General features: G+C 45.0%; 1 protein-coding gene across 1 annotated transcript in view; it reads left to right on the top strand.

The window, feature by feature from the left end:
• The window catches only part of LOC125032847, a 12,446-nt gene extending 11,714 nt beyond the window's left edge, over positions 1-732 (top strand). The window contains exons 2-4 of the mRNA XM_047624232.1: positions 1-160; positions 343-473; positions 607-732. The exon at positions 1-160 is cut by the window's left edge and continues 1,067 nt beyond it. Coding sequence (XP_047480188.1) covers positions 1-160; positions 343-473; positions 607-732 — 417 coding nt within the window. The remainder of the gene's footprint in view (positions 161-342; positions 474-606) is intronic.
• The last annotated feature ends 11,768 nt before the right edge of the window (positions 733-12,500 follow it).

Here is a 12,500-nt window from a genome sequence, read left to right as displayed (position 1 = left end):
ATCCTCGGCCACGAGGACCGTTTGGAGAGGAAGAGCGCGCGTGGGGCCGCGATGTTCATCTCTTTCGACAATGACTCCCTCAATAACAATAACAGCAACAACAACAAGAACAACAACAATAACAACCACCTCAACAATAACGTAGAATGCTCATGGCAAGGTAAGGCTTCGACACGCTGAGAGCGCTGTATTGTGGCGCATGAGTCCCGCCCCCCACTCGGCGCCGCTGTCCTGCATGCTCTAGGGCGGGCGGGCGGGGGGGGAGAGGGCACTGTGCTGCCTCCCCCCAAGGCATGCACAAGGGATCCCCGAGTGCATGAACTTCCTTCGGCGAATGAGCAGAACTGAAAGCCGCGTCGCGCGTGGCCACACTTGATAGCTTTGAGATCAGCTGGTTCCTGGCGGTGCAGTACCGGGTGCAGCTGCATCGTGGAGTGGCGTGCCTCTCGCAGTGTCGCGTTCCCTCTCGTGCAGTGATAACCTAGCATGTATCCAGTGCAATCGCTCGTCGAGTGACTTTGTCAGTGATTTTTTTAGCAAGTAGGTTAATATTCACGCCACAGAAGTGTCGACACTACGGTAAACTTCCGAGAGGCTTGCGCAAAGGCTACGCTGTGGTCACGTGACCTCGGCGCTTTGGGCTTCCAGGAGCACGCACAGAATCACTTGCATTCTGCCCGAGGTCGGCCGATGACCGCAACCCGCTGCAATGACCGTCGAGTCAGCCCCTAAGTCAAGAAGGCTCATTTTACTTTTATTTGACTGATTAAGTTCGGGGTGGGAGGTAAAAATAATCGTAGGCCTATAAGAGGTTAATTTTTTTGTAATTTCCAACTATTTCCCCTTGGCAAAAGAGAGCGTAGAAAGAGAGAGAAATGCCACGAATGGAATTAGAAATCGGTTGAAACGCTTTTAGCTTCACTGAGTTTGTACGCTTTCTGTTTTTTTTTTCGGTTGATCTGTGCAGTGTGATTTGCTTGCATCCTCTGATATGATCCTTTTACTTTTTTTTGTTTTATTATTTTAACTGTTATGGTATTTTTTCTAGTTGGTTACACACTGTGTGTCTGTGATAGAGAGAGAGGGAGAGAGAGAGAGAGAGAGAGAGAGAGAGAGTGTGTGTGTGTGTGTGTGTGTGCGTGTGTGTGCGTGCGTGTGTGTGCGTGCATGTGTGTGTGTGTGTGTGTGTGTGTGTGTGTGTGTGTGTGTGTGTGTGTGTGTGTGTGTGTGTGTGTGTGTGTGTGCGTGTGCGTGTGTGCCTTTGAATCTGCAAGGGTGTAAGACGAAGTGAAAGTAATTGAACTCGAAGAATAACAAGTCCTCCGAATCCAGGAGGCCTTAAGTAGAGAGTAAAGAACATTAGTCCCTTTCTTCCAGTCGTTGGCGGTAACACGCAAACATCCCGTCATACGGACGACATACGTTGCCTTTCGCATACTCTTTCATACAAGTAACGAAGCAATTGCCCAACCGATAATCATGTTCGGTGTCGGGCGGTGGCGTGGCGGCATCGGCGGCCTGGAGACCTATATGTCCAGTGACGCCGAACCGCCGCCGTTTCAGCCCGCGCTACGCAGGGAAGCCACTCCGGTCGTCACGAGCGTTTTCGTAGCGATAATATTTCGTATTTTGAGGAGGAAGGCTCTCGAATGACGCCTGCATGTTAAGTAAGATTTATAGGAAGCAGTTGAATGAGATATTACCGTGTCCCGTTCGACATCGGTTGAAAGACACTGAGGTTAACGCTTGGACGGTGACGGACGCAGCCACGTACACTTTCTCGCATTTTTTTTTTTCTCTTTTTTGGTAAATCATCGATACTTTTCACAGTTTCATACTCTGGCGAGCAGTTACTAAGATGTTTTTATTGACTTTTTTTTCACGAATAACTTTTATTGACATTTTTCGTGATGTTCAATTTCGCGCGTTGATGAGTACACGTTCGATCCTTAAAAACTCCTCAATGAACCCGCTTAATTAAGAAGACGAGGAATATGGCGTTCGATCGCTTGAGTATTCGGACGTGGCGACGATGCGCAGCGAGTGCAAAAGAGCCGACTGACTTCCTTTTCGGCCGGTAATTTCGGTTTACTGCGCATCCGTTAATCCTGTCTTATGACTCTCATCCTCTCCGTCTCGCGTGGCGACTTTTATTATTAACAAGGGTGTGCTTTCGGCGATGGAACTTTAAAAGAAAACGAAAGCGCGAATCATAAAGAAAATGGAAACGCAAAACAATGAAAACGGGAAAGGAAAATGGGAATGAAGAAACAAGGGGCACGGCTTTAGAATAAGGTAATAGGTGTTATTTAAGTTAATCAGTATGTTTCCGGGGACCGAACCGTTGATTGCCATAAAAGAACGCGGGGAGAAAGTCGGAAGTGAGACTTTTAATAGATGAACAACAGGTACTTTGCGCGTATTTCTGTGAACGCACGTGTGTATTGGCGCGCGTGTTCTGAGCATTATGATTGTGAGAGAGAATGATTTATTAAACTGATATAGATCTATTTTACTTATTTTCTATTTTATATTGATTTAACCTATTGGTTTGAAAAATATTTTACTTATAGGTTTTAGTTATTTACACCGCATATTTGTCTATTTCCCATACATTTCTCTTTCACATGACAAATACTTGATAACATGAGGAGACTAGGACACGAACATGTACACTTCTCAAATATGATTACTTAAAATTCCGTATTGCGATAAATTACTGAAAAAACAGCCCATCTATTCGCCTTAGGCGTGGGTGTGTGGTCACCAGGCGGCGTTAGAGGGAGCGATGGTGTTTTCAAAAAGGTAGCGTTTCGCAAGGGAAGTAAAAGCCCAGGAGGCGCAATTCGCCAGTTGTTTATAAATTATGCTCTGCGGGTTGATGTGACTTCCTTCCTTACGACACGTGCGTTCTCGCCGCGGGCCCTTGAGCGAGGCACCTCCCTTGGACATCTGCGGGATTAGGATTGTTTATTAAGACGTTTATTATTATTATTATGATTAGTGGTATAATTTATTCAATTTTATTTATTGTGTATTTGTGTGTGTGTGTGTGTGTGTGTGTGTGTCTGTCTGAGTGTATAGGCTATGTATGTATGTAGGCCATGTTTGTATGTTTGTGTATGTATGTATGTATGAATACATGTATGTATATATGGGTGTATGGGTGAGCTCCTTGTTCACCCAAGTCTGCCTCTCGTGCGCTGGCCTGTCCACACGCCAAGGAAAGTCTTTGGTATTTGTGATTTTCGAGAGACATACAAGAGATTATGGCTATTTTCCCTCGCCACGTGCAAGAAAACATGACACGAACTGGCTGTGAGTCATATTTTCACTGGTTAGATTTTAATTTTGTTTCATTATTCGCAGCGTGGTTTTTAATCTGAATTATATGTTGTATGAAAAATGTTTTTTTTTTTTTTTTATTTCTCTCTCTCTCTCTCTCTCTCTCTCTCTCTCTCTCTCTCTCTCTCTCTCTCTCTCTCTCTCTCTCTCTCTCTCTCTCTCTCTCTCTCTCTCTATCCCCCCTTTCTCTCTCTCTCTCCTCTCTCTCTCTCTCTCTCTCTCTCTCTCTCTCTCTCTCTCTCTCTCTCTCTCTCTCTCTCTCTCTCTCTCTCTCTCTCTCTCTCTCTCTCTCTCTCTCTCTCTTTCTCTCCCCCCCTCTCTCTCTCTCTCCCTCTCTCCCTCTCTCCCTCCCTCCCTCCCTCCCTCCCTCCCTCCCTCCCTCCCTCCCTCTCTCCCTCCCTCCCTCCCTCCCTCCCCCCCCCTCTCTCTCTCTCTCTCTCTCTCTCTCTCTCTCTCTCTCTCTCTCTCTCTCTCTCTCTCTCTTATAGATTTACCAATCGCGTACGGGATATTTTTAGGGCTCGGACCTTGTGATACTCACATTTTCCTCTCACTCGGTGACCTTGCAAGCCCTTGGCGTAAAAAGACCCGAAGGAAATCGATGTGCCCGCGGTTTTATGAAGCTCGAGGAAGGCGAAAATGCGCAGATACGGAAGGCGATGCGTAGAGCAGATTTCGATAATGGCGGAAGTAAGAGAGGGACTGGGACAGATGGACGGAAGAGAGAATAAGGAAAAGGAATCGCGAGAAGCATCACGAGAGGGAAGCTCCTCGCAGACAAGACGTAACAGAAAGTAAAGCGCGCTACGATCGCCGCTCCCTCCTGACGGCGGGGAGGGCGGGGGCGACGGCGGCCAGGCACGCCCACGGGATCGCATTACAACGAGTCAACACGGGAGCCGCCTCCTGACCCTCCCCCCTCCCCATCTCTAGCCCCCTGCCTACCCCCTCCCACTATCACCACCCTCAACCCTCTTGTCCCTTTCATTATCCCAATCCCTTAATCGGCCTCCCTTGCCTATCACCCTTATCCCAACTCCCCACATGCGCATCCCCAATGTCATCTCCATCCTCATCCCCCTCTCCTACTACATTGCGCGTTTTCCCAGAAATTCTCATCCCCATGTCTATCTCCTACGACATTCCCCGCCCTCACTCCCCAAACCTCTTCTTCGGTGTCCACTCCTCCACGCCTTTATAATGAATGTTTGCACTTCGTTTAAGGTCTTGAGGGCACACATTTCCCATTTTCTATAAAAAGGAAAGAAAATGTAACATTTAATCGTCGCCATCGTGCGCATCGTCACCTGCAAATTGTCTCAATTCGGAGTATCAATTACAGGTGTGCTTGCATAACTTGTTTTGGAGGTATAGGTGAGAGACAGGGGGGTGGAGAGGGGAAGGGAGTAGGGGAGAGTGGTGATAGGAGGTAAGAGAGAACAGGGAAAAGGGAGAGAGATGAAAGATTGTTAGAGGAACAGGGGAAGAGAGAGAGGGGGGGGAGGGGGGAAGAAAATAAAAGAGAAAGAGCGAAATAGGGAGGAAAGTAAAAGAGGAAGGGAAAAGGGAGAAGCAGAGAAAGAGAAATCAGGCAAAAGAGGAATGTTAATTATAGGTAATTCAGTAATTGGTAGGCTAGTTGGATGTATGCCAATGTGTCTTACAGGCGCAGCAGTCGTGTATGTGTGTCGTGTATCGGTTTACATAAGTTTCTGTATCTGGAATTTTCTTTTTAAAGTTGTGATGCACTTCAGGCAAAAAGGCTTCGATGTTTTAAAAACGTGTTCCGACAGACGTTGTCAGGACGCAATTATTGACAGACACATATTTTAAACCAAATTCATCAATTATTGACAGACACATATTTTAAACCAAATTCATCATAGTTTCTTACTAAGTTCGTATGAATTACTTTATATCGCTTAATTGACTTTAAGGAAGGCGCAGATATCAGTCTCCAAATTTTTACTGCTTACCAGATAAGAGAGACGCAACGTTTGTAAAAATACCCGTCGCCTTAGAGAACCGTTACAGGTAATAGCCAAGTGAGAAACAGTCGTAAAAGAGCCGTAATGTAATTGTTATTGTAGCGCCGCCACTCCGCCCCTCGCGTGCCCCGGGAGGCTGTACTTGTTCTAAAAATAGAGGGGGAGTTAAAGATGGATTGGTGTACAATTGCCTTTTTATTCATTTATTAATATTGCGTTATGACTATTGTTTTTTTGAGTTTGTGTTTAGTTGATTGTGCCTTTATATTGTTTCGTTTGGTGTTTGGGAATAACGATAATAGGGATTAGAGCACGTGTCCCTGAAGAATCCTTCCGGGTTAGAACTCATCGCAGGTTGAGTCTCAGTTACGATGGACCTTGCAAATGGAATGGTTTTGGCCTCAAGAGTGCTTTTCGAATTTTATAGCACAGATCTGTATCTTCTTTATTTCACCAGTTTTTTATGCTTTCCTGTCCATTATTTCCCTGAAATTAAGAGAGTAATTGGTGTAACTGAAAATGTCAGCTTCGTGTTGTCACGGTGAAGCTCCCTGCCTCATCCTTTCTTTCTCTGATCTATTCCCGTGGTCGTTGTGTTTATCCGTCACTGTAAACTCCATCGTCATTTCCTCTTGCCTTTATTCTCGTGTTTATTGTGTGCATCTTCGGCAGTGTTAAAGCCCCTTTCCCCTGTTCTTCCCATCCCCTTTCATTGCCCTGTTCATCCTGGACGTCGGAGTCACCTTGCCTTCTCTTTTCCTTCCGTTTTTACCCCCGTGTTCTGCGTATACGTCTGTGTCACCTTCCCTACACTTCCCTTTCTGTTTTTATCTCCGAGTTCTAAATATGCGTCTGTGTCACCTTTTCTTCCTTTCCCTTTCCCTTTCCCTTTCCCTTTCCCCTTCTATTCCCTCGTTTTGTTCGGTGCCCCTGCGATCCCCCCATTCCCTTCACCCTTTCCTTCGCGGCTCCACCCAGCGTGTCCGTCGCTCCCTCGTCAGACGGGTTCTCCATGTTGAGGTTCTCGTCTTACCGTATTGTAGAGTCTCGGTGGTAGTGGTGGCGAGAGAGGACGGTCGCGGCGACGTTCTTCCTCCCATACACTGTCCGTCGTTCGATAGTGGTGCATGTGTCGCTCTCCTCCGGGTTGGTTCCTGAAGTCCCCGGTGGTTCCTGAAGCCTCGGAGCATGGCACCTCTGCGGTGTTCAGAACCTGTAAGTAGGTCTGATGACGCATCTGGTCGGTCTAGCGTTCTGGATCTCGGGTCTGTTTGATAATTTGGCGAAGGCCGTGTCTGCACGGGAAGATCAAAGGGTCGGTATTTGTATAGGATCAATTTCGTCAAGACTCCCCAAGGACGGATCTTAAACTACTGACTGTTTATGAAGGACGCAAAATTACAGTCAAATGTCTAGCGCTGGATGTGGAGGTTACACATTATGTAACATCCGAGTGTTATGTTGAAAGAGGAGGCGGGGACAATAAAAAAAAAAGAGTGACGAAGGGGAAAACGGAAAAACGGAAAAAAAAATATATGCTCTATGTTCTGGGTCTCGATACCACATGGAACGCTATCTCATCATGTTTGAAATTACTTGAGGGTGCTTGCGGTAACAAGATCCGGCCTCGATGGCCCTGTATCGTCTCCCAAGAAGTCTCAGGAGACCTTTCAGCACATCTCCTGTCGGACTCTGACCCTTTGGCAGACTTGTTGATATATCCCGACAGCTGTGGAGTCGAAGATCCTCGCGAATATCCTTGTAATAGCTCCTGATGTTTTGTTTCTTTTTTGTTAAAGCTTGTAGATTCATTTAGCTCCTTGCGTTTATGTAAACAATGTAGATTCTTGAAGTTCCTTGTGTTTATGTAAAATCCTATTGTTTGTTGATGTTTATTCAGAATTCTGTAAGATGCTTTTCAAATAAATTACCATCCACATATATTGCATAGTATTCTTACGTATCTCTCTAACGAATGCCGAATATGGCAGCACCTACTTTCCCATTTTCCTGTTTTCCCTTCTGATGATGACCAAATCCGAGTCCCCCCCCCACCCCCCCACTATGCGAGCCTTTGCCGTCATGCTTCGAGAATGTATTGCTGGAGGGGTGGGATGGGGTGGGGGGGTCAGCTGTTGCCAAGGTCGTCATTCTGGGGGAGGGGGGTGCTGTTTCGTCTGTCATCTCCTCCCCCCCTCGCTCACCTACCTTCTACCTCCTACCTCCTCTTCTTTCTCCTCCTCCTCCTCTTCCTCCTCTTCCTCCTCCTCCTCCTTCTACCTCTTACGCCCTCTCCTCCTCTCCTCTCCTACCCCCTCCCTTCCTCCTTCTCCTCCTTCCCTTTCCCTTCCCCTCTCCACCTCCTCCTCCTCCCCCCATCCCCCTTCCCCCCTACCTCCCCCAGCCACTTTTCGCCAACCACATTTTCGTCGAAATTGTATAATTTATCTTTTAGCCTTTTTTATTATCATTTTATTTTACTCTACTTATTTGTTTATTTGTTTACTTATTTTGTTATTATTTGTGTTGAGAGAAGTTTAGAAAAGGCTTGATGTTAGATTCTTCCCTTGTTTCTTTCAATTTCTTTTAGTTCTCTTGTATTCGTATTTCTCTTGTTGTGTTTACTTTCCTTGTTTTTTTATTCTCCTTTATTTTATTTTATTCATATTTCGCGTGGTTGCTCGTTCCTTTGCTTAGTTATCTCTTTGTGTTATCATTTTTTCAACAATTATTTTCTATGAATAAACTAATGCAATAAACCTCATATATGTTTTATATTCGGACTCACTCTATTTACTCATGAAATTTGCCGTAAGAAGAAAAAAGAACACAGAAAAAACGACAGTAATTTTTTTTTTTTTTTTAATACCGTCTTCTGTGGCTATTTATAGATTACCTGCTGAATGCCATTGTCGAGTGTCACGCCATTCCTGCTTTGACAGAGACCTCCTTTCCGTAAATATTGGAATTCAGGAACATGGGCTTGGAATCACCGCTGCTGCTGGTTCCTGTAATTCCTTTTTTTTCCATTTCCTTATTCGTTGGTTTCTTTAGTTTCATTTTTTCTCCAATTTCTTTCGCTGCTCTTGAGTTTGATTTTGTGTGTGTGTAGTTTGTCGTTTCGAGGAATGTTCTTTACTATTGTGGTTGCATTTCATCCACCACCATCATCACCGCAACAAGTATGACTACAACCAGCACAGCCACAACTCCTCCCCCACCACCATCACGACCCTTCCAAAGACTCTGTCCACCACCATCACCACCAACCCCGCCCCCTCTACCACCACCACCACACCCCAGACCACTTCCCCACCAATCCCACCCTTCCCTCACCACTCACACACCACACCTCCCCCTCCACCCCCACCACTACATCCACCTCCACCACCACCACTTCCCCCTCCACCACCACCAATACCACATCCCCCTCCACCACCAGCACCTCCACCGCCACCACTTCCCCCTCCACCACCACCACTTCCCCCTCCACCACCTCCACCACCACCACCACCACCACTCCCCCTCCACCACCCCACCTCCCATCCGCCACCACTTCCCCCTCCACCACCACCACACCACCTCCACCGCCACCACTTCCCCCTCCACCACCACCAATACCACATCCCCCTCCTCCACCACCACCCCTTCCCCCTCCACCACCACCACCACTCCATCCACCTCCACCTCCACCACCATCTCCACCACCTCCACCACCACCACTTCCCCCTCCACCACCACCACTCCATCCACCTCCACCTCCACCACCATCTCCACCACCACCACCACCACGACAACACCCACCATCACCATTAATATTTCTCATCAGTGGCAATTATTTCCTGGACCTTGGTGTTGGCAAGACATAGCGTAAGCCTTGGAGGAAAATGATAATAATTTCCTTTGTAATTCGGCCGTTCTGCTACGGCTGCTACTCAACCCGGATCTGCTCTTTGGTTGTTGCTCTTGTTATGCTGGTCTTGTGTTGTAGAGTTTTTTTCCGTTTGTGTTCTTCGAGGAATTTGACTTACTTATTTTTTATTTTTTATTATTATTATTGTGTGCTGAATTTTGTTTTTATACCTCGCCATTCTCTCTCTCTCTCTCTTTCCTTCTCCTTCTCCTTCTTCTCCTCCTCCTCCTCCTCCTCCTCCTCCTACTACTACTACTACTACTCCTCCTACTCCTTCTCCGCTATTTCCTTTTCCTCCTGCTCCTTTCCTTATCATCTTTTTTGTCCATTATCTCACATATTATTTCTTATTTATTTGCTCATTGTCTTTTGTCCCATTGTCTTTACTATTTATTTGCTTGATTATTATTTTTGGTCTATTGTTCATCTTATTCGCGTCATTCGTGTTATTTGTCTCTAATTTCCCTAACACTCTCTATCAGCTTTCCTTTCTCTCCGTCTTTTCTTTAATTTCCTTTCTTTTCTTTTGGAAAAAGAGAGGAAGTCAAAGTTCTAATAATCGAAAGTCCTTGTCTGTGGTTCAGTCGAGAAATTTGTATTAGTATGACTGATGTGCAAATAAATATACATACACACGCACGCACGCACGCACTAATGGTATATACATACATACACATTGAATACGATCAAATATGCATTAAGTATGATTTAATCCATGTTTAGCACAAAATATATCACATTTAAAGATGAAAAATGTATTTTGAAAACCACGCTAGAATTATTTTAAGTTATCCACTCAAAAAGAATAGTTTTCTCTTAATGAGTGGATTTGGTAGCAGGGGAGACACTACTAGATCATAGAAAACGAGGATCTATTCAGAAATATTCATTAATAGGTTGTATGACAATGCTGCTTGATAGAATCGGAATTCAAATAAAAGAATATAGTTTAAAAGAGCGTATTATTAAGTTCGATTATAATCTCTCCCCCAATTAGCACGAGTTACACTCTTGTCATTGTGCTTTTAAATATTTTAAATATTTTTTTTTCTTTTTTCCAGGTGAGTGACTTTCCTGACCGGTATTTTCCAGTCTTGATCTGTGTGGTGAGTACATCTTCCTGTTTTTTTTACCTCTGAAATTGCGTAATATTATCCAAAGACGAAACATTTCAGAATTCTGTAAGCGAAAAGAGGAATGATTACGTTGACAGAATTGATAACGAGGTGTAACGATGAAACTGATATAACGCGATTAAGAGATCTGAACAGAGTAGACAAGAGAGTCGGTTATATCCAAGACTATATATATCACGTCCAAAGGGCATCGAAGCGGAGGGGACTGACACAGCGTTATGTAAGAGATCGTGGCTGTGTTGTCACTTCACCTGCCCATACCTGGACACTCGACACCCTTACCTGTGGTTGATTCCGCCATCAGTCGCCATATCCACCTCTGTGGCTGAGAGGTGTCGTTGCCATCTTTGTGTCCGTTCTTTTGTCCTTCTCCTCCGTTTGTCAATGTCATTTTGTGTTTTTGTTTCGGTTTTTATATTTGTTTTGTTTTTGTTTTATTATCTTTGTTATGTAATTATTGCCGTTGTTTCTTGCTCTTATAATGATAATAGTAATATTTGTTATTATTGGTGTTTTTGCTATTATTTTTACGATTTTTGTTTGTAATTGTAATTATTATATAATATAATATAATATATATATGTGTGTGTGTGTGTGTGTGTGACAGCAGTAGAAAGGGCGAAAAAATAACAAGAAAACCCCCCCGTAGTAAAAAATATACGAAAGAAATTTAAAACCGAATAAAGTAAACGAAATCATAAAAAAAAAAGTTTTGAACGGAAAGAAAACGAACAGCCAGTTTTGCTGTTTCAAACATAAGAATGTTCTCCCGAAAAAAAAAACAATTCTAAAAGGGGGGAAAAAAATGTTGTCCTAAAGAATGGAGGGAAACAGGCCTAAAAACACAGTGCGTGCGTGCTTGCTTGCTTGTAGCTGGAGTTGGAGAGAAATAAGCACGGGATTTTTGGCGAGGCTGAGAGTGGCGGGAACTAGACTTGATGAATGCGTTGGGATTATAGGATCTGAGGTTCAGAGGAAAGGATTTGCCCGTTACTGCGCGGTCGAGATGCTCTAGGCGTGTGTGGATGCTTAGGAGGTAGTGGGCGGAAGGTGTAAGTGGAGGAGGTGGAGGAGTGGGCGGGTGGAGGAGGTTATAGATGGGTGGGTAGGGAGTGGTAGAGTTGGGCAGGTGGAGGATGTTATAGATGGGTGGGTAGGAGGTGGCTGAGATGGTCAGGAGGGAGGTGGAGAAGACGGTTACGTGGGCGTATATATAAAGGATGTAGTGGAGATAGGCGGGAGGGAGGAGGTGTATGAGATGGGCGAGGGGGAGGAGTTGGAGGAGGTGGTTGTAAGAATGGATGGAGTAGATATAGGTGGGTGGGAGGAAGCGAAGATGGAATAGACTGTTGGATGAGAATAAGTGAAGCAAATGGAGGAGGCATGGGAGTTAGCGAAAGGAGTGGATGCGGAGGAGGACGCGCGTAGATCGAGGAGTGGGCGGGGATAAGACCATAGGCGAGCAAACAGACAGATGAGTAGGAACGTAAGCTTAAAAATAAACAAGGAAGGAGGCTGAATGAAAAGAGAATGAAGAGAGATTTGAAAGGGGAAGGACCAATGAAAGGGTAGAGAGGGAGAGAGGAAAGGAAAGAGAGAGGGAGGGAGAGAAAGAGAAAGGGAAAGAGAGAGGCTGGGAAAGAGAGAGGAGGGAGAGAAAAAAGAAGGAAAGAAAAAGAAAGAAAGGAAGAAAGCGAGAGAGCGAAGACGGGAGGAGCGCAAGGAAAAAACAACTTCATAGCTGAGATGAGTTACATGTATACGTTTCCGACACCTTGTTAATACCACTTGGAGCGAGTTTGTTGATCGTACATCCTCCGAGTACGATGAGGGATCAAACGCCCTTTCGTGGTGTTGGGTGAGGAATGTACTCGTACGTATGGAGCGAAAATGGAGGAAAAGATGCGTATTTATTGATTCTTATTTTCGCGTTCGATTTCATGTCATGCAAGAGAGATGGAAGGAAATATATATGTATATTTTTAGAGATGACATTCATTGTATTTTTTTCCGGTGAATTTGACTGCTTGCTGATAAGATTTATGTGACTGGAAAGAAAGGGGCAAAATGATTGAAATATTGTAGAATGGCCTTTTACCTGGGCGACACCTTGATTCG

Source organism: Penaeus chinensis, chromosome 15 (genome assembly GCF_019202785.1).
Source record: "Penaeus chinensis breed Huanghai No. 1 chromosome 15, ASM1920278v2, whole genome shotgun sequence".
NCBI lineage: Eukaryota > Metazoa > Arthropoda > Malacostraca > Decapoda > Penaeidae > Penaeus > Penaeus chinensis.
The sequence above is the reverse complement of the archived record's forward strand: the minus strand, read 5'-3'. Positions and strand labels throughout refer to the sequence as shown.